The 27,871-nt window shown below is 45.2% G+C and overlaps 1 protein-coding gene and 1 long non-coding RNA gene across 4 annotated transcripts; one reads left to right on the top strand and one right to left on the bottom strand.

Annotated features, from left to right (window-relative positions):
• The first annotated feature begins 37 nt into the window (after positions 1 to 37).
• LOC309657419 lies at positions 38 to 3,966 on the top strand. The gene is made up of 2 exons (XR_014261805.1): positions 38 to 634; positions 2,155 to 3,966. It is a non-coding gene; the product is annotated as an uncharacterized lncRNA (long non-coding RNA).
• On the bottom strand, positions 3,159 to 27,871 carry VDAC1 (voltage dependent anion channel 1). 3 transcript variants are annotated; one of them, XM_082454798.1, is made up of 9 exons: positions 27,716 to 27,871; positions 17,590 to 17,662; positions 16,838 to 16,887; positions 16,008 to 16,160; positions 15,861 to 15,913; positions 10,316 to 10,543; positions 6,799 to 6,949; positions 5,058 to 5,115; positions 3,159 to 4,113 (listed from the first exon to the last, which is right to left on the bottom strand). In XM_082454798.1, exons 2-9 carry the CDS (start codon positions 17,654 to 17,656, stop codon positions 4,022 to 4,024), a joined length of 852 nt encoding a protein of 283 aa, XP_082310924.1. In that variant the 5' UTR covers positions 17,657 to 17,662; positions 27,716 to 27,871; the 3' UTR covers positions 3,159 to 4,021. The 3 variants fall into 3 exon arrangements, with proteins under 3 accessions (XP_082310924.1, XP_082310925.1, XP_082310926.1); XM_082454799.1 differs by having other exon boundaries at positions 17,590 to 17,659; positions 27,716 to 27,831; XM_082454800.1 differs by lacking the exon at positions 27,716 to 27,871 and adding an exon at positions 20,301 to 20,316.

Genomic DNA, 27,871 nt, shown 5'->3' with positions numbered 1-27,871 from the left:
CGTCCCAACGTGATGACGTGGCAGCCTGGAGTGGGGTTCTGGGAGCGGGAATGAGGGAGAGGGATAGCGAGAGTTGGGGCAAAGGGAAGCACGAGAAACTTGGCTGCAAGCTAAGGATGTATTGTGTAAGGTGTGAAGAGAGTCACAACGAGCCCCTTCTTCCCACGTGATGGGCTACTATACAGCTAATAACTTTTAGAACATTTTTAGAAGGAATATCCAGCTGTGTAATAGACTGATCCCAAAAGAGAAGTAACTGCCCTCCCCCTCCCAAAGGCAAAGGAGGGCTTCCCTGGTGGCGTAGTGGTTAAGAATCCGCCTGCCAATGTAGGGTACACAGCTTCGAGCCCTGGTCCGGGAAGATCCCGCATGCCGCGGAGCAGCTAAACCCCTGTGCCACAGCTACTGAGCCTGCGTTCTAGAGCCCATGAGCCACAAATACTGAAACCCACGCGCAGGGAGCCTGTGCTCCACAAGAGAAGCCACCGCAATGAGAAGCCTGAGCACCACAACAGAAAGTAGCCCCTGCTCGCCGCAATTAGAGAAAGCCCGCGTGCAGCAACAAAGACCCAATGCAACCAAAAATAAACAAAAGGCAAAGGAAATAAATGTTGAGTGGGTGGTGGAATTTTAGGTAAGTGTTCTATTTTTAACATTGCCCCGTAATCATTTATTACTTCAACAAATACTTAGTACCTCTCCATATTTCAATATACAGCACTGAACAAAACAAACTCCCCACCTTTGTGGAATTTATTTTTCTGTGAGGGAGACTATAGTGTAAAATACATACTATATACAATGGTAAAGGTATTATGGAGGAAAAGCAGGGAAGTGGGCTAGGAAGGAGGTGTGCAAACAGCTTCCACATTTCCTACAATAAGCTTCTTTTAAATTTTTTTAACTTAAACCCCCCAGAATATGAAAATGCAAATTTAGAAACTTCCAGGAAGTTCCCTTAGGGCCCTAGCCACAATGCTTTGGTCTGTGTGTTCCGTGAATGTGTTCTTTTTTTTTTTTTTAAAGAGGGCCGCTTAAATGAGCTCCAGAGACGGGCGCGAGCCCGTGAATGTTTTCTTAATGTCTATAGGCTTCAGCTCGTAAAATTACATTTGATTGATTTGCAGGAAAATCAGCATGGCATGAAGCAAGACATTTATTTTACCCCACAGCTTCACCACTCTGGTCTCCATGATTTCCTCAGAGGATCGCTGCTATCCCCCAGAGACAGTTGAGCTGCCTCTGAAGAGAGAAAAGCCTGTGTTCTCCTGAATCTGGTTTCCCTTAACATTTTATCTGGCGCTAGTGACCGCTCAAAAACACACAAACTCTGTGTTGTTAAGAAAACTAAGAGGTCATTCATCTATTCATTTCCTTAAGCCCACCACAAGCCCAGATAGACTGAATGGTGCACTTATTGCAAAACTTCCAGGGTAGCCAGGGTACAAAGTCCTCCCAAGTTCCCCTGGAGCTTTCCCTCTGTGAGTACAGAAACCATCACTCAGTTTAACGAATTAGCCTCCCAGTTCTAGCTTCTGCATGTTGGGAGATTCAGACTTAGTCAGGCCTTTTTCCTGTAATAAACACACCTTCAATCCTCTCTTCTTTGTCCACTTTGTTCCTTTGGCCCCATACCAGATTATTTCAATTCTCTTACTAGTGAGATATCATGAACTCAAGGCATTTTGCACAATACTCTGACATGCTACATGCAACAACCAGAAAATATGTAAATGGGAGGAAAATATTCCCTCAGAGGGCCCTTTGTACATTTCAAAATACCAATACTGCACCTGGCTTCTGACTGGATGTACCCAACAACCATTATGCACCAAAATCTCTGGACACATTTAATAAAGTGAACTTTGAAATAGCTGTGGGTCCTTATGAACCTGATGAAGACAGTATAATAAATACTGAGGGCAGCAGGTTTGGGGTGACCAGTTACACAAAATGCTATAAGTAAATCTGATACCTGTTGGGAATTGTCACTTCCAAACATCCATAAAAAGGAATTCTGCCTAAAAATATTTATCATTGAATAGAAGAAAATGTCTACATTTGATGAAGCTGGATAATGTATATGCAGAGTTGTTACTATTCTATTGATGCTTTGTAAACGTTTGAAATCCGTTATTTTTTTATATATGGCAGAATTCTGAAACCATATCCAATGACCCATGCCTTTATATGATCCCCTGCCCTTGAGTGTGGGAGGAATCTGTGAATATGATGGGATATCACTCCTGTGATTAGGTTATGATGTGTGGACAGTTGACTTTAATGGGAGATTATCCTCAGTGGACCTGACCTAATCAGGTGAGCCCTTAAAAGGACTGGAATGCTTATAAAATAAATAAGTTATGGGGATGTAATGTACAGCATGGTGACCATAATTAATTGTACTGTGTTATATATTTGAAAGTTGCAAAGAGAGTAGATCTTAAAAGTTCTTATCCCAAGAAAAAAACAATTCTGTACAGTGATGGATGTTAACTGGGCTTATTGTGGTGATCATTTCACAATATATACAAACATCAAATCATTATGTTGTACACCTGAAACTAATATAATGTTATAGGCCAATTATAGCTTAATTTTAAAAACAAATTTTTTTTTAATTATAAAGGTGTTCGGGCTCTTCTGGAGGACTTGAAGTAGGGAAGGATTTGACAGTGAAATTTTTCTGTTCCAGCTCTGAAGATGGAGGACACCACATGGCAAGGAATGCAGGTGGCCTCTATTTGCTGAAAGTGGCCCCTAGCTGATGGCCAGCAAGGAAACAGAAACCACTATCTTACAACTAAAAGTAAGTGAATTCTGCCACAACCATATGAGCCTGGAAGAGGACCCCAAACTTCAGATGAGAACACAGTCCAGCTGACATCCTAATTTCAGCACCGTGAGAAACTTAAGAGAGCCCAGGCACCCGGTGCTTGGACTTCAGACCGACAGACCTGTGAAATAATTAAGTGTTGTTTTAAGTCACTAAATCTGTGGTAATTTGTTCTGCAGCAATAGAAAACTAAAAATATCACACACACACACACACACACACACACACACACACACACAGCCACACCAAGGGGCCAAAGAACAAGACCAAACATATGCCCTGTTTGTTTACACTTCTATTAATAAAGACAACAAAAGAAGGATAAGGTTTCAATATTTTATTCAAGTTTTATTTTAAGTGATGTTAATTACAGCATTTGAAGGGGAGGAACTAATTCCACACAAAATGGAAGACTCTAAAATGTACCCATTAAACTGCTAAAAAATAAACTGAGTGGCGAGAATGCAACAGAAGTTCAATTTAGATTCTGAGTGTTGTCACCATGTGATTACAGTCACAGAGACTCTTCCCAGCTTGCAGCTGGAGCTCTTAGAAGCTATTTCATACTCTGGTGCAAGGGCAAAAAAAAACACAACATGAGAAAAAACACAGTTAAGTCCTGAATTATTGGCTTCATCACATCCACCTTCTCCACCCCAAAATGGCACAAAAGAAACAGCTACCACGCCCTGCAGACTACTTTTGGTGTAAAAGAGGTGATGGATTGGGGTGGAAAAAGTCCCTGCCTAAAAAAGTCCCTTTCAGATGAGTTTGTATACACCATCAAACAGCCTCTCCTCAATCAGGGTAGGAAACCAAGGTTCAATTCTCAGGAAGTCACAATTTCATTCATTTACTCAATACGAATTTACAAATTACAAAGTGCCTGCAGATTATCAACTTCCACTTGCAGCCATTTCTAGGTAAAAAAGAACCCTGACATCTCTAGAGGGGCCAGCAAGCTCCCCCTCAAGCCTACAGCTGAAAGGACCTTTTTTGAAATTGGGTTTCTTCTGTACCTCTGAAAGGGTAACACCCTAAAGCTGAATCTTCTTTAACCTGGAAGTCTAACATGATATTTAGCGATACTTGCATCCCAGACATACAACATTAAAAGGTACACTAAATTCTGAAGGTAGCTATGCTGCAAAATAGTTTAAAATTAAACGATTGTACAGTATTCATTTATGCTTGAAACTCCAGTCCTAGACCAAGCTTGTGGCCACCAGCGTTGACATTCTTGCCATCCAGCAGAGCTGACAGTGTCAGTTTGATACCTGCAGGGGGAGAAGTCAGGGAGAGGAAAGGAGGCGAGAGGGAGGAAAGAAAAGAGAAGAAAGGTTAGCAAATGGAGGATCGCTGAAGCACACTGGTGACACCACACCCGATTCAGAACCTGTTCCAGCTGAGTGTGATCAGCAGCAGCAAAACCACACGGCCCTTCAATCCCTGCTACTCAGCACCACCCGACTCATGACTAGGTAGCCTAGGATGAGCGTGTACAACAATAATGATTATTCCACAGCTCACCCAAATCCACTTTCCTTCATCCTCTCATCATCCCCGCTACAAAATCTATAATCAGCGCCATGCAGAAAATTTCTTTAGCAAAAGCCCCTTGAAACGAAACCCCAACCATGAATCAGACTCCACGGTCTTACACTCCCAATCACAGCATGCACACAAATGCAAACACACACGCACACGACTAAATGCTATTTTCTCTAGAAATTTCTGCCATCATTAATCTTAGATTTCCAGCGTTCAAAGCCCCAGTTTGACCAAACTAACCCCAAGGTGGTATTATTTCCTGTAGCTGTAACATACTATGGACTGGCCTGGCTAACTGTGCAGAGGAAACCTACAAACCAGTTTTACAATGGGGATGACTTATAGGCTGGTTTTAAGAACCTGCTGGAAATAAGTATCAAGCATTAGGCACACACTGGGAAAAAGAATGGAAGAAAATAACCAAAAATGTAATACATGTTAGCCTTGGCCTTTTTTCTCCTACTTACTACTTCTCCTATTCACCAACCGTTTTATAATGACTCTGCACTCCTTTACAAACAATCAACTATAAAACTTTATATACACTCATTTACAATGTAGTACACAGTCATTTTATAAGCAATAACATAAAGCAGCAAACCAGCAACACATCTTTTTTAATGGCACAAAATGTGCCATTGTGAACTAATTTCACACAACCAACACATACCTGGCTTTAGGGTCTGAGTATATCCTAACCCTATCAGGCTGGAATTGTTCACTTTAGCCTAGTCAAGGGAAAGATAAGAGAGTGAAAATGTTAAATACTTCACGCTTCTGTCTCCAAACTGAATAAGAGCTTTTTAATCAACCAACTCTGGACTTCAGTATCAAATTCTCTTTTTTCATGACCACTTTGTTTACAGGATTCATTAAATTCAATATGAAATATATCAAATTTAGGAACTAGGTCTCAGAAGGGTAACACAAAGAAACAACACAATTTTCAAGTAAAAGGAAGTTATTATTTACATTTGATTCCTTACAGTATGTGTGCCCGATTCCATTTATACATAGTAGGTCTGTATTTTTAAGTTATAACAGGTGAGGACACCTTTATTTATGGCCAGAGACATAAAAGACTTTCTTGTATTTGTTGGGATAAAGAAAAACAGACCAAATGTCAGATGGGGTTTTGAAGCGTTTTTTTAAATGGCAGAACATTGTTCGAATTTTTTATTCATGAAAAAGAGAAGCAAAAATCAAAAAAATTTGGCACTGACAAGCCTGAATTTTTGGAGCAAAACAATAACCTAGCCAATCACTTAAATCTCAGCACTTAGTGAATGCTGATTAATAATTAGTAGAGCAGTTGAGTCGATAATAATTTTGCCCTTATTCTTCTGCCTGAGTTGTAGGGAAATCTGGGCCTCTCCCTGACCCCTTTCTGGGGAAATAAGGAGAGGTCAGGAGCAGAGCAAGCTCAAGCTGTGAGAACACCGAGTCCTGGCGAAAGCTAGAGCTACCAGGGTGTGTGTTTTCCTGCTCACATGCTGTTTTTAGACCCAGCATCTCCCACAGGAGAAAACAGGAAGGTAGGCCTCCAGGCAGTCAGTGCCCCATCTAGATGTTCAATTTTGCCCATGCCCTCCAAATAATAAGGCCCCTTTTCCTTTGTTGTAAAGTGCCTAACGTTAAGGAAGCCAAATTCAGTTCCTATTTCAGGAAACTTAAAATAGGCTGTCTGTTAATTACACAAGTCAGCCCAGAAACCATCCTGCAACATGAGATTTCCTCATTCCACCCCAAAAAGGATACAACCGGCAGTGCCCTGTGACAATAGAGATGAGCTCAACGAGACTTAATGCAAAAACTGTGCAGCAACGCAAGGGTCCATTAGCTATGCTACAGGGTCTGCAAAATAAGATGCCAACCACCCAATGCCGGGCCTGATTTCTTAATATGCAGTACAGGAGCTGGGCAAGAGAATGAAAACTGAGGGGGAAAGGAACACTTAAAACCTTCAAGCTCAAGGTAACCCCCTTTACAGTCTGCAGCATGGACCAGGGACTGGTTAGAGAAGGAGGCTCCATAGCAAGGCAGCCTGGGTCAAACACAAACCCCAGCACTTACCACCTGCCTACACTTGGGCAAGTTACTCAACCACTCTAAGCTTTCAGTTCCTCATTTGTGAAAACATGGATGGGATAATTTAAAAAAAAAAAAAAAAAAAAAGGCACCTATCTCAAATGGGTTGTATAAGAATTAAATACAATAATCCACATATAATGGTCTCAATACAGTGCCTGGCAGCCATAGTACATACTATTACTATGATCGTCTTACTCATTGTGAACCCTTTCACAGTGAGAAAATCTCTAGCCAAAGCATGGAACTCCATCAATCCAAAAGGATTCCAACCTAAGGGTCAGGGTAAGGTCTCAGAGATACATGATTCCACAGGTACCCACCGAGAAGCAGGCGTCAGGGTCGATCTGGTACTTGGCTGCTATTCCGAAGCGAGTGTTACTGTTTCCTGCTGTCCAGGCCAGATTAACAGCAGTCTCCAACTTCTTATTCACCTTCTGATAAATGGAGCCACCAAACTCTGTCCCATCATTTCTGCAAATAAGCACAGCACCGATGCCAAGCAGCCCAGGAAGGCGACCTGAGCTGGGCAGAGCTGACCAAGTCTAACAGAGGACAAGCATGTTGTAAATGGACTCAACTGATCACAAAACAGGCACCAAATTACGGCAAGCCTGATAGGAATGGCACAGACACCAGGGTCAGGAAGGTTCAGAGGAAGGGAAAGGCTATCTCAGCCATCACTGGGAACACCCAGAGGCAGCTCAGTCAACTACTCAGGCTGCATGGAACTTGAAGTTTGCTTCCACATTAATCTTTACAATAAAAGCAGTAACTAGGGCACTGGGATTCTGGATTCTGAGTGATTTCTTTCTTCTGCTGCTAAGGTTATTACTTTTATAAATGCTCTATTATAAAAACGGAAAGAGAGAACAAAGCCAGAAATGGCAAGAAAGTCTGGGCCACTCATGTTCCTCGGAAGGCAGCTTATAACCCTTAGCACCAGCAGCTGCATCCACTGCTGAGGGTGCACAGCCAGAACTGACCCAGGCCCTAGGAGGAACAGCAATTACAAGAGAGCTTAAGCTATTATTCAGGCTCGCTGGCCTATGCATACTATTGACCCATGCTGCAACATCTATGGTCCTGGTGAGATTTGAAAAGGAGCAACTTGTTACATTACAAAATGTTTCTGTCTTTCAAAAATGGAATGAAACCCAGCAAGCCAAACTCCTTCCTGTCTTCCAAACACACCGTATTGACCGCAGCCTCTGGGAATATCCCCTTCCCCACCCTAACATTTTTAACATAAAAATACAACGTCAGGGGGCTTCCCTGGTGGCGCAGTGGTTAAGAATCCACCTGCCAGTGCAGGGGACACGGGTTCGAGCCCTGGTCCAGGAAGATCCCACATGCCGCGGAGCAACTAAGCCCATGCGCCACAACTACTGAGCCTGCGCTCTAGAGCCCGCGAGCCACAACTACTGAGCCCGCGTGCCACAACTACTGAAGCCCACGCGCCTAGAGCCCGTGCTCTGCAACAAGAGAAGCCACCGCAATGAGAAGCACGCGCACCGCAACAAAGAGTAGCCCCCCTCACCGCAACTAGAGAAAGACAGCGTGCAGCAACGAAGATCCAATGCAGCCAAAAATAAATAAAATAAAGAAATTAAAAAAAAAAAAATGTCAAAGTTCTGCCTCATCATTTTGGGTGTCTCCAGTGGAAATAGCACTGGAAACTTATATTAAGGCAGGTCCCATATGCTTTGGAATCCAGCAAAGAGCTTAGAACTCACTAACCCATGAATAAATTGTTGCTGTTTCATTGCAAACTCTGCTCTTCACTAATACACTCTCTCTAAAGTAGATGCTCATTAAATACATTCTAAATTCTTAAGTTTTCCCCTGAAATTCAGCCAGACAGACACTGTGCTTCCAGAAAGTACAGGAAGAGCATAGATACCACCTGATTCACAGAGAATCCTGACTTCTTCAGAAAGTCTGAGCATGCTACAAAACAGCAGCTTGTCAAAAATAATAGATTTTTGAGTGACTGTGGTATAACTCAAATGGGGAAATTTCCTTGGGCTTAAATGTGTTTAAACATTAGATTTTTCAATACATTCTAAAACCAGCAACACTGCCTTCCTGTACTGAACTCTTAAAACCATAAAGGAACTCGTTGTAAAAAAAATCATCTAGGGCTTCCTGGTGGCGCAGTGGTCAAGAATCCACCTGCCAATGCAGGGGAGACGGGTTTGAGCCCTGGTCCAGGAAGATCCCACATGCCGCGGAGAAACTAAGCCCGTGCACCACAACTACTGAGCCTGCGCTCTAGAGCCTGTGAGCCACAACTACCGGAGCCCACGTGCCACAACTACTGAAGCCCACGCACCTAGAGCCCGTGCTCCGCCACAAGAGAAGCCGCTGCAATGAGAAGCCCGCACACCGCAACGAAGAGTAGCTCCCGCTTGCCCCAACTAGAGAAAGCCCACGCACAGCAACGAAGACCCAACGCAGCCAAAAATTAATAAATAAATACATTAATTAATTTTTTTTAAAAAGTCATCTACATGAAGCACAGAGAACATCTGTTCCACACCTGGGCCTCTGCAAGACCAGGGCAACCCAGATTAGCTGTGTCAGCTGTTTCCATGCCAGTTCCAAAAATAAATCATGTCCACTTATTAAAAATCTTGAAACTCAGGTAAGTAAAACAGCTAAAAGTCACTGCTCTTCCTGGAACTGGTGCAAGTTCCCAATTCCAAACCAAGGAAGCACTTTCCATGTCAGCCAAAATTCTCAATTAAAAAACACTTCTATGCATGTGATATTTTTCCTATGGCTTTTTTGCATGTTACCTTTTTTAAATTTACATATCTTTTTTGACCTTTTTCAGTATACATTTCTATGAATTTTAATACAAAGACTCGTGTGGCCAGGATACAGAACAGTCCCACTACCAAACTCCCCTGTGCCACCCCTTCAAAGTGACACCCTCCCTGTTCCCCTCCCCCGACCACTGGGCTGTCCATCTCCATAGTTTTCTTGTGATTTTTTTAGTTTTAAAAGACTCAAATTTTATTAATTTATTATATTAATGTATTATATTAATTTATTAATTATAAAAATTCCTCAAAACTTTTTATTATAGAAATGTTACTAGTTTAGACCCAAATACCATTTACTTGTCTCTAAATTTTAAAAGTCACTTCTTTAGTGACCTCTAGTGGAAAGAGAGAAATTTGGTAAATTTGTACCCAGCTTGCACCATGCATTAGTTCTTCATGTCTACAGAGATTTCATGGATGAAATTTGTCTCCCTTAAATCTAAATCAGCACTCTGCTTCAACCCTCAAGTTTGATTACAAAGGGCTCTCTCTTACCTACCCTGTAATTTCCTCTTCCCTTCATGATACTGTCCAGTTAATAAACTTTTAAATGTTCTGCCATGCAGAGAAGACACTCAGTATTTAACTGAGATAATCAACTCCTAATTTGGCTCCCATGCCTACATTTCATTAAAGCACAGCAAGCTGGTCCTCAGGCAGTATACAGAGAAAGAGAGCTACACCTCCCCACCCCCATTTTGTTAACTAAAACGAAAGGCCCTCCAATGTCCATAAAGCTGCAGGGAAGGGACACTCCTGTGGACTGACATCATGCCCTTGCCGTAAGTGATCAGCCATTCTGTGTGTACCAGGGACAACATTTACTGTTCACAGAATAGGAAGAACCTACATCACTTCAGGAAACGGGTAGGTGGGAAACAAGAACAATACTAGCAGGCCATTTGGCTCATCTGATTCCAACAAACTCACTTCCCAGTGATTAAAAATTAAGCTTAGCAAAAAATCGTGGTAAACAATCCCCCGACCGCACACACTCACATACACTTACACATTAGTGTGAAGCTGGAACTCATCAGTCTTGTAGCCAACTGCAAAGTTGCTCTGGGTCACTCGAGACTTCGTGGTCTCAAAATTCATCTGGTAGCCAGCCAGCCAGCCCTCGTAACCCAGCACCAGAGCACCCCGGATGGAAGGCCCGGCAATGTCGAAATCCACGTCACAGCCCAGGTTGATATGTTCCCGCTTGTACCCTGTCTTGATTTTAGCATTTTTTTTCCTGGAGGAAAAGAAATTGTATTAAAATCAGAAGCTAACTCACCTTGCGACAAGCATGCCAAGAGACACAAATTTAAAAAAATAATAATCCCCGTTTGAATAGGGGGGTAGGAAGGCAGAGTCAGGGCCCCAGATCTCCCTTAAGCAACTTCTGTGCCACAATGGGCAGAACACAACCTCCCTTCAACTGGAATCCAGAATAATGAAGAAACACCACCATAATGAAGTGAGAACACAGGCAAGAAAAGCTGGAAAAAGAAGCGCTAAGTAATTTTTTACTATCCTCTCCCTGTGCTTAATGTAGTGGCCTACACAGGCATTCATTACGCAGAGCACCACCATGTAATTATGAAACAGATGCATCTTTGCTATTTTCCAAGTCTGTGGAAAAGATACATCTGTCATGAAGGCAGCTATCTAAACAGCAGCTTTTAATGAGATGGTCACCTTCTTACTTTGTGGCTCACTTAGTAAAGAAACATATACTAAATCCCTTCTAAGTAAATACAACAGTTAGACAGCTTTTAATTCAGTATCCATGAGATCCCAATGAGTATATATTTCAGAGAACTGGATAGTGAGGTAGAACCTGGGGCCCTGCAGTCATAGGGAGCCCGGAAGCCCTGGTGGACTGGAAAAGATCCCAATGAGTATATATTTCAGAGAACTGGATAGTGAGGTAGAACCTGGGGCCCTGCAGTCATAGGGAGCCCGGAAGCCCTGGTGGACTGGACAAGATCCCAGGTCTAGTCTGCTGATCCCAGATTTGCATACACGGCCAGATAGCGCCTCCCTTGACTATTACTCAAGACCCAACATTTCTCAGGAGAGGCAAGTGAGTCATGTCACCTGCAAATAAATTATCACAATGCCTTTTACCAAAAGTCAGCATTAGAGACAAGATCACATCTATCAAATATAATTTAGACTATTTTCACCTGATTGTTTCTGTCATTCAACTGCAAAATGGACATCTTCCAAAGCAAGAAACATTCTCAGCAGAGACCACAGGAGAAACCAGATATGCTTCAAGGTTCAAGGACCACATAGCCCTGTCCAGCCCAGCTTCATTCACACTGAGATTAAAGCTTCATCCCCAGCACCCAAACTGGGGGCCCTAAATACCATTCCCTCCTAAAAGGAACCAGCACTCCTCAGAAAATTGCAGATTACAGGTTGGGGCAGGAAAGGTGCAAGACGAGCTTGAAGCATCTAGCAAAGCTATCAAAGACTTTGAGGTTGAAGCAAAAGGACTTGAAAGCTAAGATGAAGAGGCTCCCACAGGGACTTCCCTGGTGGTCCAGCGGTTAAGACTCCATGCTCCCAATGCAGGGGGCCCAGGTTCGATTCCTGTTCAGGGAACTAGATCCCACATGCCACAACTAAGAGCCTGCATGCTGCAACTAAAAGATCCCGCATGCCACAACTAAGACCCAGCACAGCCAAATAAATAAATATGTAAATATATTTTTTAAAAAAACAGGCTCCCAAGGGCTTCAAATATGAGACAATATAAGCATCAAGAATAATATCAGCAGCGACTGAAGCACATCAAATGTTTAAATCTATGAGCTCATAATGACACTCAAGACACACACACATTGGTCATCTTTAGGGACTAGAGAATCAATTTGTTATTTTGAAAAGAGTAAATAAAAAAGGAATCAAACATGTATCCCACCTTTCCTATACTAACTATATCTCAAGATAAACAAAGATTTGATAAGTTTCTCTTTATAGAAATATTCCAGCTAAAAATGAAGAAAGAAAGATAAAGGTGGAATTATCAAGAATTTGTAACCCCTTATGAGTAGATCATGAATGGCACTAACATACAAAGAGAAAACCAGGCCTTCTGTGCGCATCTCTATGGAAGCAGATTTCAGCACCCCCCAAAATGGAATCTAAATGTGATGAAGCCTCTAGACTTAGCAATTAACAGGAAATGTGGGGGACAGGGGAACAAGTTAAACAACACCACAGAATGCAAACAGCAAAATTTACTCTATATATAATTCTAGAAGACAAATGATCTAGTTTTAACAAATAAATTGCAAGGGGAATAAAAACAGAAGAAGAAGCTAAAAACTAAGATTTAGGAGCCATATGAACCAATTTTTACAATTTTGCATGGACAATTTTTGATTCTCTAAAAAATTTTCATGAAATCATGTAAATTTGAAGAGACTAGGCTTGACAATATTAAGAAATTATGATTAGTTTTCACAATGTAATGATACTGTGGTTATGCTTTTTTTTAAAAGGAAACTTATTTAAAGATACATATGAAAATATATACAGATGAAAGTATGTGATATCTGTTATTTACTTCAAAATAATCTGAGGGTGGGAAGGGTTGATTATGGATGTATAAATAAAACATGATTGGCCATGGGTTGATAATTATTAAAGCTGGGTGATGAGACCATGATGAAGGTATAATATACTTTTCTGCATTCGTTCAAAATTCGTTTGAAATTTTCCATAATAAAAAATTTAAAGATTAAACACTCCAAGTTCCAATGAGTCGGAATTTCAGAGGTCATAGGTGAAAATAAAGTTAACACCCTTCCCTAGTGACAATGAAACTTACAACTTCTGTTCAAGCTGCTTCTGTGCATTTTTGCAAGCTTTGAAGGAAAGGAGTGACAAACTACCTCTCAATAAGAAAAACTTAAAATAAACCTATTTTGGTCTGCCAGCTCTTTAGAGGAAGAAACCTGGGTTATGACCAAGTATCCAGTTGGCACCAAGCAGGGTAGGATGATTGATGAAAAAAACAGCTGCTCAGAGGCTGACATTTAGAAAGAAGGGGAAATCAAGACGTGTAAAAATCAGGCATCTTTTAACCACTGGGTAAAATGCTGCTGCTGACACAAAATGTGACACCTGTACCAGGGCCTCTGACCAGTGGTGTGCACAATCCACACTGGACAGTTACACACTGCCTCCACACGCCACCCCACTGGATTCTGGCCAGAGGCACCAGGTCCCCAGGGAACGGGCACTGGTGGGGCAGTGACTAGGTTTCTCTCCAGGCTTGGCTCTAAGGCAGCATTCTATGCCTTTGGAGCTTTTCCTCTTTCAAATATTATTGGGATTTTTTAAAGCTATTTAAATAATGGTGCTAATTTGACAGCACCTGAGAGAGGTATACTCTTAATCTGTGGTTAACAAGCTGGCTTTATCTGTGGTAGGTACTCAGTGTGGGTGCCAGTCCCCTGATGAGGTCTGTCTGCAGCTTCATCCAAATGTGGTATATGCTTAGCTCCTTAAAGGAAGCCAGGATACCTTCCCAGGCTGTACCCCTCAGACACTTTGGAAAGCCAGCTTTCATTTCCAATCTCCATCGAGTCATCAAAACTCTCCTCAAATACCCAGTAGCAATGAGTACATCTTGTGCCCACAGTCTTAGTTTCTAAACTCCATTCTTCAATAAAAGGAACAAAGGCTCCTCAGAGAAATAGCTGATAGCAGGACTAGGGAAGAACAAGTACACTTTCTGAAGAAGTGCTCCAAAAAAATGACAGGGGCTTGTCAAAAGCACACAGGATGTCAACTTGAAGGCTCCCAGTGGCCGTATCTGGGACATATGAGTAACAAAATATAGTAATGGATTACAATCCATAGAATAAAATAAATGTCCAAGAATCCATACTGATACAGATAACTGATCAAATAAATAAAAGGTGGAGAAGGAAGAGCTCTTCCTTTCAGTAAAATCCCAATTAATAAATGTAGAAGGAATGATGGGAATAGAAATTCACCATTTGGGGGACTTCCCTGGTGGCGCAGAGGTTAACAATCCGCCTGCCAAGGCAGCAGACACGGGTTCGAGCCCTGGTCCAGGAAGATCCCACATGCCACAGAGCAACTAAGCCCGTGCACCACAACTACTGAGCCTGCGCTCTAGAGCCCGTGAGCCACAACTACGGAGCCCGCATGCCACAACTACTGAAGCCCACGTGCTGCAACTACTGAAGCCTGCGCACCTAGAGACCGTACTCCACAACGAGAAGCCACCTCAATAAGCCCCCCGACTCGTCGCAACTAGAGAAAGCCTGCGTGCAGCAACGAAGACCCAACATGGCCAAAAATAAATAACATATAAAAAAAATAAATTAAAAAGAAAAAAAGGAAGAAATTCACCATTTGCCAAACATAATTGTTGCAGGCAAGAATCACCAATGGATGCTAATATTTGTGAGTCAAAGTATAAAAATTAGAATATTTGCATGGTCTCAAAGCATCTCCCCACAAGATACTTGTTAATTATAAAGAGCAAAAAAGTACCTTTACAGAGAAATCCAGCAAACGCCACTTTAATCAAGTGACGGAAGTAACGTCACCAGTAATGAGGCACATTGATATATACCCCCTGATGTCATGTACCAAGATGGACAGAACACAACATCCTATCTACAGCTATCAAAAATAAATAACCTGAGTTTAACCATGAGAAAACATCAGACAAATCCAAATCAAAGGATTCTACAAAAAAATTGGCCAATCATCTTTGAAAGTGTCAGAGTCATGAAAAATAAAGACTTAAAGATGGTTGAGACGGTAAATTTTATGTGTATTCTACCACAAATTTTATTTTTGGCTGCACCACACAGCATGCAGGATCTTCCCCCACCAGGGACTGAACCTGTGCCCCCTGCACTGGGAGTGTGGAGTTTTAACCACTGGACTGACTGCCAGGGAAGTCCCCACAATTTTTAAAAACTAAAAAAACTAAGAAATGAAATTCAATACATGCCCTTGGCCTTGTCATCAGTGTGCAAAACAACCTTCCCAGGCCTAGGAGACCCACTGCTCTGAGTGGAAAAAAACAACAGTGTGTTCTAGAAGAGACTGACTCCCTCTAGCCACTTTGAAAAACACCAGGAGCTGAGGCAGATCAACATGCCCTCTTGCCTCCTGATGTGCCCAATAACCAGCAAGCCTAATCTGTCTGTGGCTAGAGGGCCTAAAGCAGGAAAGTGCAGTCTCAGGAGCCACCTTGCAATTAAGCCCACACACTCTCAGTGTCCCTAAGTAGGAAGCTGGGGAAAAGGCCCTCCAGCATGAAAAATGGGGCTGGAAACAGTGACCAACAGCCCTTGCTTCCAAACACTGCCTGCTGCCCTAGAGCCTTAGCCACTTACATTACCAGCAGCCTCACTCACATGGAATGGAGCATTACTGGACCAGAAATCCTGCAGCCTCCACAGCTGAGGCCAGGAGGACAACAACAAACAGCACAGAATGAGTCTTAAATCTTACTGTAAAACACCACTAAAGGTCCTTATGGAGAAAACAGATGATATTCTTACCCAGTGTTTGGTGAGAAGGATGAATCGAAGGTCAGCTTCAGGCCATGTGCAAGCTGAACAGAAAAGAAATTCACCAACAGGTTTAGTCACAAGACAGGTGGCCAGTGTCACTTAATAAAACTGTGTCTTTTCACAGGTGACCATTACCTGATCTTCCACAGTAATCTCCGTGCCTAGTGTGTTGTCAGTGTTCCATTTCTCCGTAAACGTCAGACCATATTCGGTCCATCTGTACTTGGTTTCCAGACTGCCCGTCACTTTGGTGGTCTCGGTGTTGGCTGAACCTGAGCTTGTAAATTCCTTTAAAGAAGACAGTCACAGCCTGCATGCCAGCACTTCATTCTGCATTGCTCCACCCCTAAATGGACTGTACTTTCCTTTATGCAAGAGGTGAGACCCTGAATGCATGGGTGCAAAAGCTCATTCTATAGTTCAGTTAGATATCTGAAGTACAGATGGAGTCTGCTAATTAAAGGCCTCTTTCAGGGAATTCTTTATCAGGAGAAAGCTTCCTTCCTCCCCTGTAACTCTTTAGTCTAGACAGGAAGGCAATTCTCCTTCTGTCCTACCTCCAGGCTCATACAGACAAAAAGCTTTGAGCTAAAGCTGACATTGCAGTAATTCTACCCAAAACTTCTTCCTTCCAACAATTCACAATCTAAAAGGGCTTACTAAGATTTGGGGTTTTTTTTCAATAATTATGTGGTATGGAACACAGGTCAATTTTGAAATAAGAAACATGAGGAAAAATAAAACTGAGGCCTGCCCCATATTCCTATGAGTATTAACAGCTGCTGAATTGGGGACCTAGTCACATGGTTCCCCTGGACCACCCATGCCACAGAGGATGCAATGAATGTGACAACCACAAGCTGCCACAATCAGAAAAGTCCCTTTGTTTGCCACCCAGACGGAAGTTATCTGTTATTTATTGATCTACAATAAATACCCACGCTCCATATAGGCAGACAACTTACCAGTCCATTTTCAGATTTTGTTTTCAAATCAAGTTTTATTAAGCCAAACCCTAAAGAAAGAACATGGTAACTGTTAATACGTTAAATAACTAACTCAAGAGCAGCATCTCTGCCTCCCTTAGGTTGTTTAAAAATGAGATGAGGGACTTCCCTGGTGGTCCAGTGGTAAAGAATCCACCTTCCAATTCAAGGGATGAGAGTTCGATCCCTGGTGGGGGAACTAAGATCCCACATGCTGCGGGGCAACTAAGCCCCTCGCACCACAACTAAGACACAATGCAGCGAAAAATAAATCAATAAAAATGAGATGAGTGCAGAGGGCACCGGTCTCCACTGCTGCCTGCCTCTCTGTGTGTGGAGCCCGGCTGCCATGGAACAGTGGCAGGCAGAACAGACACAGGCCCCACCTGCACTCCCAGTGGAGTCTGAGAAAAGGGTGCATGACAGCGTGGGCACATGCCTAAGGACGAGCTCTAAATTTAGAAGCCGCACTCCACTGCAGCAGCATCCACAGACCTGCTCCCGCCTAGGAGAGGAAACAAGAATGTCCACTTGTCTGCAGCAATTCACAAGCCTACCCGTACTGGGTGCACAACCAAAACTGCTTCACTAGCCATAGAAGGCTTATCTTTTTTCCCTGACATGAAGTTTCTGAGAGCTGACTGACCCAAGTCTCTCAAACTGTAAGGGGTGAAATACCAAACATGCCAACCCAGTTTCTGAGCTGAAAGGCCACTCCATGCAACACTCACCATAGCCCTTGGTAAAGACATCCCTGGCAGATTTGCCAAGATCAGCATACGTGGGAGGCACAGCCATCTTCTGCTATAATAAAAGAACCACCAGAATAAACACATTGGTAATTATGGATATTAGTTTTCCACCAATAAAAATCATCAGCACTGAGTTCCAGGTACCTTATTCCCCCAGGTGTGGACAAAGGAGCCTGTGCTATCTCCTGCTTCTTTCTGTGGCCAGAGCTTGAAACACCCCGTAAGTTTTTATTGACAGCAGACCAGCCTGACTTTGGACCTCTTCTCCTAGGCATCCCCAGGACTGAGCACAGGCCCAGAATACGGTAGGAGTCAGTCAATATTTGCTAAATGAATTCATTGGCACAGACACAGTCCCATAAGCCAGCTACTTTACTGAACTGCAGAACTCTTGCCAATAAAACACATCTTACAAAATATCGACTGCTAGGGCATTAAATACACTGAAGAGAAATCAGAGCTTTTCATGGCAACATATTTTCTATACAGTTCTGATTTCATTCATTCAACAAATATTTATGGAGTACCTACTATGTGTCAGAATGGACCCAACTTTTCACAAAACTTTTGCATTCTACAGGAACCCACTTTTAGAGTATCATATTCCTCATAGAGAAAACAGTAAAACCTACCTACCTAACTAGGCAATTCTTCACATGGAAGGAAATGCAACCACATCCCCCCCAAATTTAATTCAAATAAACACCTATTGAGCTTCAATGTGACTTTACTTTTAAAACCAACTATCAAAGTACTACTTGGGATTGATGCACATCACTAAGTCAGTCAACAAGCATTTATTAAACACCTCGCTGTTCAAGGAAGGCAAGAACTTCAAATAGTCCTTGCCCTAAGGACCACACTGCGCTGCTGGGAGGCTCTGCACTGACACACTGTGTACACAGAATTAAAACCCTAATCCGGACAGCACACACTCTGTGCTGCACCCAGGAGGAGAGGGGAATGCGAGAAAGCACCATCTTCTGCATCTTCTCCATCTAAAATTGTTAGCCTCAATTAGCCAGAAATTCAATTAACCCGAGGATGGTTCCATCCATTTTAAATACAGTATACTTAAATTACCAAACTGCATACACCTCACCTAAAGTCACATATAAATGTAGTCACACAAATTAACACCCACAGGGCATATTCCTGGTTAAATGGGAACCCAGTGAAAAGTGGTGCAAGTGATCTCAGGGGAACAATATCACAACTGGAAGTTGCATCCTGACCAAAGCCTCAACTTCAAAGACATTGCGGGGAGCCCAAAAAACCAATGAGTATAATGTTAAAAAACTATAAACTTCCACAATTTTAAATTATAAAACTGTGGTCCTGGTCCTATTTTACTTTTTTCAGAGGTTTTGCTAATTCTGTCCCAGCTCCCTTTTGTGTAAGAGCAGAGAGGAGCAGCCCAGTAAGCTGTTTACGCGATCCTATTTTTGTTGCTGTTATTATTGTATTTCTCACACATGATCAGGCTGGAACCATGGGCAACTCAGTCCCCATTAGGATCAGGGCATAAAGAACACGGTGGAAGAACCATTTCAGGCTGCTCCCACTGGCTCTTTCAAGGCTCCCTCCCCTCTCCCCTTCCACCCCAAATGAACCCCATAGGCACACCCACCCCAGGGACAAACCAGGAAACCATCCACCAGGTCCTCCAGAAATACCCCCTGCCTTAGGCACACGCCCCAGCCACAGATGGGCCCGGGCCCCTCCCAGGAGAAGCAATGAAACAACCCTGGACTGAAGGCTGAGGTAACAGAGCCCCAAGGAAATGTGCAAAACATCTCAGCAAAGGGCCCAGGACATTCTCCACACACACACCAATTGCTAACAGTTATCAGTGGACAGAACACCTCTCTTCAGTGCTGTCCCCTTCCCAGCTGGGCCACAAACTCAGCCCCAGCCGGGTGACAGGGAGAGCAGTCCAGTGGCAATATCTCCGGGTCAGCTAAGACCTCCTGTACCTCAGAGGTCAAGGCCTTCCCGAGTACCCGCCCCTGGATCCAGGACCCGCCTCACCAGGCACACGTGGCTTTCAGATCTGGACTCGTCCATCCCTCAGGAAAAAGTCAGAACACTCATCATTTAATGCTCCCCAAATGCCCCTGCTTATCCCTAATCCCCAAAACTGAAAAGCAAAGCCACCTGTCAAAACACACTCCACCCACAGCAAAAATCACCCTAAAGTGGCCACTGAGGAGATTACCATGCAAGGACAAGGGAGGTGGGATGGCAGAGGGAGCTCACATAAGGCCAGGCTCTGCTTGCATCCCCAGCGCAGTGGCTGGCAGGGAAGATGCACAGGAGCCACGAGCTGAGTGGAGCCAAACCCGCTCCTGGCCCTGAGGGAACACCCACCAAGGGGGGCAAGACGCTGACTCCCCTTCACCAAAGGCTGTGTGGCTGTAGCTTCCCCTTTTGCTTTTCATGGAGTCTTCCTCTTTCCCCACCTCTCGTCTCCTGCTGCACTTATCTGACAGGACTGAAGCAGCTCTGCCTCTCTGAGAAGCTCAGCTTTCCTACAACTGCAAACAGCACCCAGCACAGTTCTCAGTACCTGCTTCAAAAACAATTTTAATGTAAACACAATGATTGCCATCCATGCTTTCTCAGGCCAGGACTAGATGGGGAGAGAATCAGCATTCTGCTTTCTCACTTAACACCCTGCCTGCACTGACCTGGAGACTGAACCCTGGTCCTGGCCCCTTCCGCCACCTCGATCAGCTCCAACTCACTCCCCATCTGTCTCTGCAGCATCCACCCCACGTGTCTTCAGAAAAGGGAAGCCTCATACGCTGTTGGTGAGAATGTAAACTGGTATAGCCACTACGGAAAACAGTATTCTTCAAAAAATTAAGACTAGAACTATCATATGAGCCAGCAATTCCACTTCTGGGTATTTATCTAAAGAATATGAAAACACTAATTCACAAAGACATGTGAACTCCTATGCTCGTCACAGCATTATTTACAATAGCCAAAAAATGGAAACAACCTAAGAGACCACCAACGAATGAATGGATAATGGATAATACTGGATAATGCACACACACACACACACACACACACACATACACACACACTGGAATACTACTCAGCCATTAAAAAAAAAAAAAAAAGATGAAATCTGACCATTTGTGACAACATGGATGGACCTTGAGGGTATTATGCTAAATGAAATAAATCAGAGGGAGAAGACAAATTCCCTGTGATTTCACTCATATATGGAATATAAAGAAACAAAAAACAAAATAAATGAACAAACCAAAACAAACACATAGATACAGAAAACAGAGTAATGGTTACCAGAAAGGAAAAGGAGGGGAGGGGGTGGGAATGGGTAAAGGGATTGATATAGTGATGGATGGAAACCCATGGAAAGTTTTGGTGGTGAGCACACAGAAGTAGAAATATAAGGTTGTATACATGAAACACAATGTTATAAACCAATTTACCTCAATAAAAAAGGAAAAAAAAAGAAGAAACTCAGCTTCTAGAGGCTGAGCATGAAGCAGGGTATTCTGACAGCACTGTCTAATAAGTAAATGTGCAGTGAGCATCAAAGTATTTTTACAGTAGAAAAAAAAAGGAAACTTAGTATCCGACAATAGGGACTAAGCAAATGACAATGTAACCAGTAGGCAGGAGCTCCCTCTACAGGGAAACTGCGGCACCACCAGGGATGGGGGGGAGACGCACAACTAGCATGTCCCACGGCCACAATGGCCTAAGGAGGAGCTGAACTCAAGCTGAGGAGACCAACCAAGCGCCTTCAGAAGAGAGTACTGCCACTTCTGACATCAGAACCAAGCATGGACCTTTATTAAAAGGGCCTCAGAGAGCCACATTAGAAAGGCTGACACATCTGTGTTTGGGCAGCTCACTCAACCAATGGATTCGCAAAAATGTAAATGACAATATCTACTGTTGGCGTGGAAAATGATCACTCCCATTCTCCCCAAGTAGGAATACTACGTACAGTACAGCCCCTGAGGAGCCCATTGGTGGGCAGTGCCTAAATGAACACGCAGTAACTCTAGCGGCAATTCTACTGCTAGGAACACACTCACAGTGGCACCCAAGGCACCCAAAGATATATACAGGAGGATGCTCACCGCAGGGTTATTTTTAACACAAAACCCAGAAGCAACCTAAATGTCCACCAATAGGGAAACAAATGAATAAAAATTAAGGTGCTTGCAAACTAAGGAATACCATGTGGTAATCAAAAAGAATGAGGTGGATTTCTACGTGGTGGCATAGAAAGCTACCTATGATAATAGTTCAATGAAAAAGAGCAAGCCACAGAAAATGAATAATTCCATGTGATTGGAGGAAAACCTTTTTACATATGCATCTTTATATGTTCCACATTTGTGAATGGATGGAAAAGCACGTGAAAGGGAAGGACATGAGCTAACCTGTAAACTGTGGCTGCCTTGGAGCTGCTTCTAGAAAGGAAAGGGGGTTTAGGAAAGCAGTGAAGCTAAAATAGGATTTTCATTTTTGATTTTACTTAATCACTTAAGTTGTTTGTGTACTTGATAATTTTTTTTTAAACTAAGGACAGAAAATTTAAAAACCTAACGAATGTGTTCAAAATTAAGCCACACTGCATTCATGATGCCACAAGTCACATTCCAAAAGGCTACTGCAGCAGAGGTGCCAAAAGGGAAAACCATCAACGTGTCTATACTGGTTCCAAGAACAGATTCAAATCACACCGAGGTGGCAGGGTTAACAGGTAAGGCCTGTGGGGGGTACATTCTACCCTCAGGTGACCATTGATGGCTTTGGCCACCCTGCCCAGAAGGTAGGAGTAGGGCAGAGCTCCCTAACTTCAGTGTGCATGAGAGTCGCCTGAGGCACTTTTTCAAAAGTCTCCTTCCTCCCTCTGTCTTTCACTGCCTATCGCACAGGCAGGGCAGCCCTCAGAGGCCACTGAGAAGAGTGGGCTGGCTCCCCGCACCAAGCACCCCCAGAACCCCCACTTTGAAGCATGTTCTTTTCTCTGCAGAAGCTCCCTCAGAAGGATCCAGGCAGGGGAGCCTCGGTGCTCTCAGAAAGCCAACAACCATTGCAATGGCTGAGACAGAGAGCAGGGTGGCCATGGGTCCAAACGGCTCAGTCAGGAACAGTTGAGAGGAAAAGTTTTCTGAACACAGGGAACACCCAGTGGGTCAACAGAAAACATTCTTAATGGCAAGGGTATAACTGGGCTAGGACCTAAACACCAAGAGCCACCCTGCCATGGCATTTCTCCACCCATCCGAGTACCCAGGTAGCAGGGCACAATGACGAATGGAAGGGGCTATGAGCCTGGCAGAGGTTCTAGCTGTGTGACTCTGGACAAGTCACTTATACTCCTAGGGTCTCATTTTGCTCATCTATAAAATGGGGCTAACAATAGTGCCTTTCTACCACTGTGGCTGCAAGGATTAAGTAAGGAAAATAGATAGAGCATGCAGAAATGTCTGACACACAGTGAGTACTCAATAAGTGGTAGTGTAACCACAATCCATTAATCTGGATATTCTTTGTTTGCCCCTCCAGATCCACCTTCCTCCTCCATCCTGCTCTATGCCCCAAGAGCTGATCATTATGCACTGTTTTCAGTGGGCTATGGGTTGGGCTCAGCAAATAGGGGGCACCAGCAGAAGATGGGAGAGTGCAATTGGGGTATTCATCCCCCAGGCTCCCTCCCTGTTGGTCCTCAGGTGGGCAGTGACTTTCCTCTAACCAACGCCACAGCTCCTGCCAAAGGACCCCCTCCTTGTTCTAAAGGACCCAGGGGCCCACACCCCTTGTCAGGTCCCCCATACTCTGCCCATACCTTTGCAAACGATCCCTTCATCATGCTTTCTTTAATTAACCCATGGGAGTGAACATCTGACTCCTGCAAGGACCCCAACCAACACAGCAGTCATCGCCTTCACCATCACCATCTCGGGTTCCCCTTAGGAAGGGAGAATTGTAGGAAAGCCTTTGGCTCTGCTATTTCTAACACCATTCTAGGCAGTCTGTCAGGGCAGAACTGGGCCAGCCTATAAGAGGGGCATCAGACCAGCCAGGGATTAGAGCAAAAGCAACTACTCCTAACTCTGGAGAACAGGAAAAGCAACTTCCCCAGCAGGAGGCCAGAGCTGTTCCGAAAGCCAATATGTGAGGCCAACACCATCAGGAGCCTCCCTACACCCCTACCCCACACTTTCTCACCAGAAGTGGCAGCCCAGGAGAATGGCCCTGGTTGGATCTCCAGGATGCTGGCAAAGCCAATGCCCGGGCTCAGTAAGTGGTAGTGTAACCACAATCCATTATTCTGGATATTCTTTGTTTGCCCCTCCAGATCCACTCCAGACTCTGGTAGGTCTGTCCTCTCAGTGCATCTGTCCTCCCACCCCCTTCCACGAATGTCTCACACAGGGCAGCTGGGCTTTCCAGGTATTGCTTCTATTTTAAAACACCCTGGGAGGTGGGCCACCACCGGCACAGCCTTCCACAAGCCTCAAGAGAATGCACTGACTTGGGGACACCCTGCCTGCCCACCCACCCATCAAGAGGAGAAGACCTGGGCTGGCAGGCAGCATGCCAAGGTCTGGATCCCAGGTGCACCTAGGGCTCCTGCTCGCTGCCTGGCTTGACCCAGTGGAGATAAAATAGACAGTGCTTGGGCAGGTAGACTCGGGAGTCCAGCAGACCTGAGTTCCAATCCTACTCCACCACTCTCTTGTTATGAGATCTTGGGCAAGTCACAACCTATCTGCCCCTCATTTTTCTTCAGTTCCAGTACAGGAAAAGAGTCCCTGACTCAGCATCATTCTGAGGACTGAATGAGATTGCTAGTACAAAGCACTTAGTACAGTGGCTGGTACCCAGTAAATATGTAACAAACACAGATAGAACTTATTACAGATTTTCATTTTATATATTTCTTATCATAATTATAGCTGCTGTGCAGGTTGCTGAAAGGTCACCCTGAACCACAGGGTCCAGAGTTCTCCCCAACCATAATGAGGTATTGTTTAGCTGAATATTGTCCAGCCAGGTCCTGGAAGAATGCCTCCTACCTCATCCCACGGAAAACTGACCCTTCTCCTGATAAACACCCTGTGCCACTGTCCTCGCAACAAACAGGGTAACTCCACTGACTGCTGTCCACTGACAGCTAGACCACACCCAGCCATGCACATGCGCCCTCTGGTCAGTGTAAAAGAGTAACAGTTCCACTCTGAATAGCAAATTCTACCTTTCAAAAGGCACTCAAATCTATTAGCTGCTCACAGTGGCCCCTTGGAGTGGCAAGTGCAGTGTGAAAGCATCAGCACTGGAGCTAGCCAGTCCAGGCCCTGAATCCCAACCCCATTCCTGCTGAGCTGTGTGACCTTGGGATCGTTACCTCACCACTCTGTGCTCAAGTCTCCTGACCCGTGAAATGGAAACAACAGTACCTCTCTCCCAGGGCTTGGAGGACAGTGGATTCAACGTCATAATACATATGTCAACCAGCCAGGAGAGTGCTGGGCAGGCCCTCAATAAAGAATGACTGTAATAATGACGATCACACTTATAGTGGAGAAACTGAGGAACAAGGAGGTAACTTGGCCTGTAACTAGACCCTATGGCTCATGTCAGAGCTGTGTTATATGAGCTCAATCAGCTCTCCAGGACTCTTTCCAGCAGAGTTCTGGGTAAAGGGCTAAGATTCTCACTTACCCTCACCCCTCTGAGAGCAGGCAGTGAAATGGAGGATTGTGCCCAGGCCCAGCTGATCACCTGATCACCTTTCCTCAGTGGCAACCAGAGGGGAGCCCCTGAGCACCCTGAGGGGCTGCCTGCAGGCTTGGGCTGGCTCTCAGCCATACATGCCTCTCTCTTACCAAAGATGTCACACCTTGAGAAATCCCATCAAGGGCAAAATGGACTTTGGGAGCACCTTACTGGTAAAGGTGGCGGTGAATGTTCCCCATGACCACCAGCTTGGAGGTGGTTGTCCACGTGTGCCTACTGTCCAGTGGGGCAGAGGCCCAAAGGCAAATCCTCACTATATTGTCCCCCTGAGCCCGTCTGTTTGTCTACAAACAGCCCCTGCCTATAGAATAGCAGAAATAAACTAATTGACTGAGAGCAGCCCCCCATACCCAGGGTCAAGCACTTTATCCAGCACAACTCCAGTAGAAGCCATTGACCCCCTCACCATCAGAGAGGGAAGAGGCACCAGGCCCAAGGGCTTTAGGAGAATCCCCTTCACCAGTGTCACCCCCAGCCCCGCAAGCCCAGAAACACCAGTTCAACAAGTTTCCCAAAGGACTTGGAAAGTCACAGAATGAGGATAACATGTTCAAAGCAATTATTTCAAATTAGGAAAGAGTTCTGCCTCTCACTGCTGTACACACCGCTGTAGTCCTTTAGTTATTTGTGACTCTCTGCTAGGCAAGGCGATTTTCTGAAAGTGAATGAGATGTGTGTCCCTCAAAAAGGATGTCCAAGATCGAGGGACTATGGTCTGGGCCTGCAGCCACTACATATACCCATTCAATAATCCCACAAATACTTAACGAGCACCTACTATAAGCCACATGCTGGAATGGTGAAAACTATCTTTCTGTCAGCAAGAGTACATTCACCCCCACAGACCCTTCTCAAGTACCTAGTATTGCCAGGTGGCACCACCCCACGCACTGAAAACAAAGTTGTATAAGGCTTAAGCCTGACCCTGTAGGAACTCAATCCAGAGCTGGGGTGGAAAGAAGGCACACCCTGGGCAGTCTGCCCTGCCCTTGCCTACAGCACATTAGGCAAAGGAGGTGTTCATTTCCCTATCTCCTCTGGAGAAGGGAGGCTGGTCCAGGGGCTGGGGGCCTCAGGTGGAACAGGCCTAGGCTTAGCCCAGGTCTGAACCCACATTCAACTTTCTGCTCCAGCCTGACCCTGTCTGTCTGTAATCTTAAAAGTTTTTTGAATTACCCTGAAAGTTAATGCCTGGCACACAAATGCTTAATAATAATGTTTAAAATAACAGAGGCCACCTTTATTGAACCCTTTCCAGAGCACCACGTGGAGCAAAATAGTCTGCAGGGGATGGGCTAGATCCTCCCCTAAAAGCCTCAAGGGTAATTGTCAAGGTTTCTGCCCAGACCTTCTCCCTACCAGGCACTGTTCTGAATGTTTGACGTTAATCAACTCATTTTCTTCCCAAAAACCCAATGAAGGAGAGGTATGATTGCTCCCATTCTACAGATGAAAAAACAGAGGCTTAGTATCTTCCCGGCTGTGTGACCTTGGACAAATCACTAATGCTGCGTGCCTCAAATCCAAAGGGCTCGGAAGCAGTTTTGTGAAGGCACCGCTGCATTTGGTGAATGAATGAGCGACCGAATCAGGCAGGAATCCCTCCTAAGGCCAAGAAGGCCACATCACTACCCGCGGGACCTCTTTTTCCAAGGCCTAACCTTCTGCCCAGCCCCCAGCTCCGGCCCTGGTCCCTGCGGCCTAAGTCGACTGTCAGCCTCCCATTCCGCCCGGAAGGTGCTGGCAGGCGCAGACAGTGCCGGGAGCCAGCTTCTTCGGGCGTGGACCCGACAGGGCGTGCAGGGCCGGGGGCGCGGGACCACGGTCGTCACATGAGCTCATCCCCTAGGCGACAGCGTGGCCCGCACAGGTCCGTGAGCCCAGCCCCGCGAGCTTAGGTGGCGGGCGGGTCCCTGCCCGACCCGCACTGGCGCGATCGAGGGCCAGAGATCGCCTCCAAGGAAGGTCACCTAGACCTGCGGCGGGCCGGGCCTCCACGCGGCGGCCCGTGCCCTTCCGCCCGAAGGTCCCCGCGGGCTTTGGTCCCCAGCCGCAGGCGCCTCCGGATGTCCGGCCACCCGCTCCCTTGCCCGGGCCTGCTCGCCGCCCGCCCGCCCCGCGCGGCCTGCTCTGCCAGCCGCTGACCCGCCAGGCCCTCGCGGGCCGCTCCCGCTCCCTGCCCCGGCCCGGCTCTGGGCCCCTTGCCCTCACCCGCTCCCCATCCCATCTCCTCCCCCAACTCCCCAGGGGCCGGCCCGCGACTCGGGGCGCAGTCACGGGCCTGACCCCTCTCCGCTGCGCCTACCTCAGAAGCGGTGGCAGTGGGCTCCGCGGCGGCTACGGCGGGGGCTGCAGCGTGAGGAACAGAGCAAGCAGCGGGGCCGAGGGCGGGGCGGCACGGACGGCGGCGGCGCAGACCCGCCCCGACCCAGCGAGCCCGGCCCCGCGAGCTCCGCCCCCT

This window comes from Balaenoptera physalus (genome assembly GCF_965194825.1).
Source record: "Balaenoptera physalus genome assembly, chromosome: 3".
In the NCBI taxonomy this organism is placed as follows: Eukaryota; Metazoa; Chordata; class Mammalia; order Artiodactyla; family Balaenopteridae; genus Balaenoptera; species Balaenoptera physalus.
Note: the sequence above shows the minus strand (reverse complement) of the source record. Positions and strands in the feature narration are given on the sequence as shown.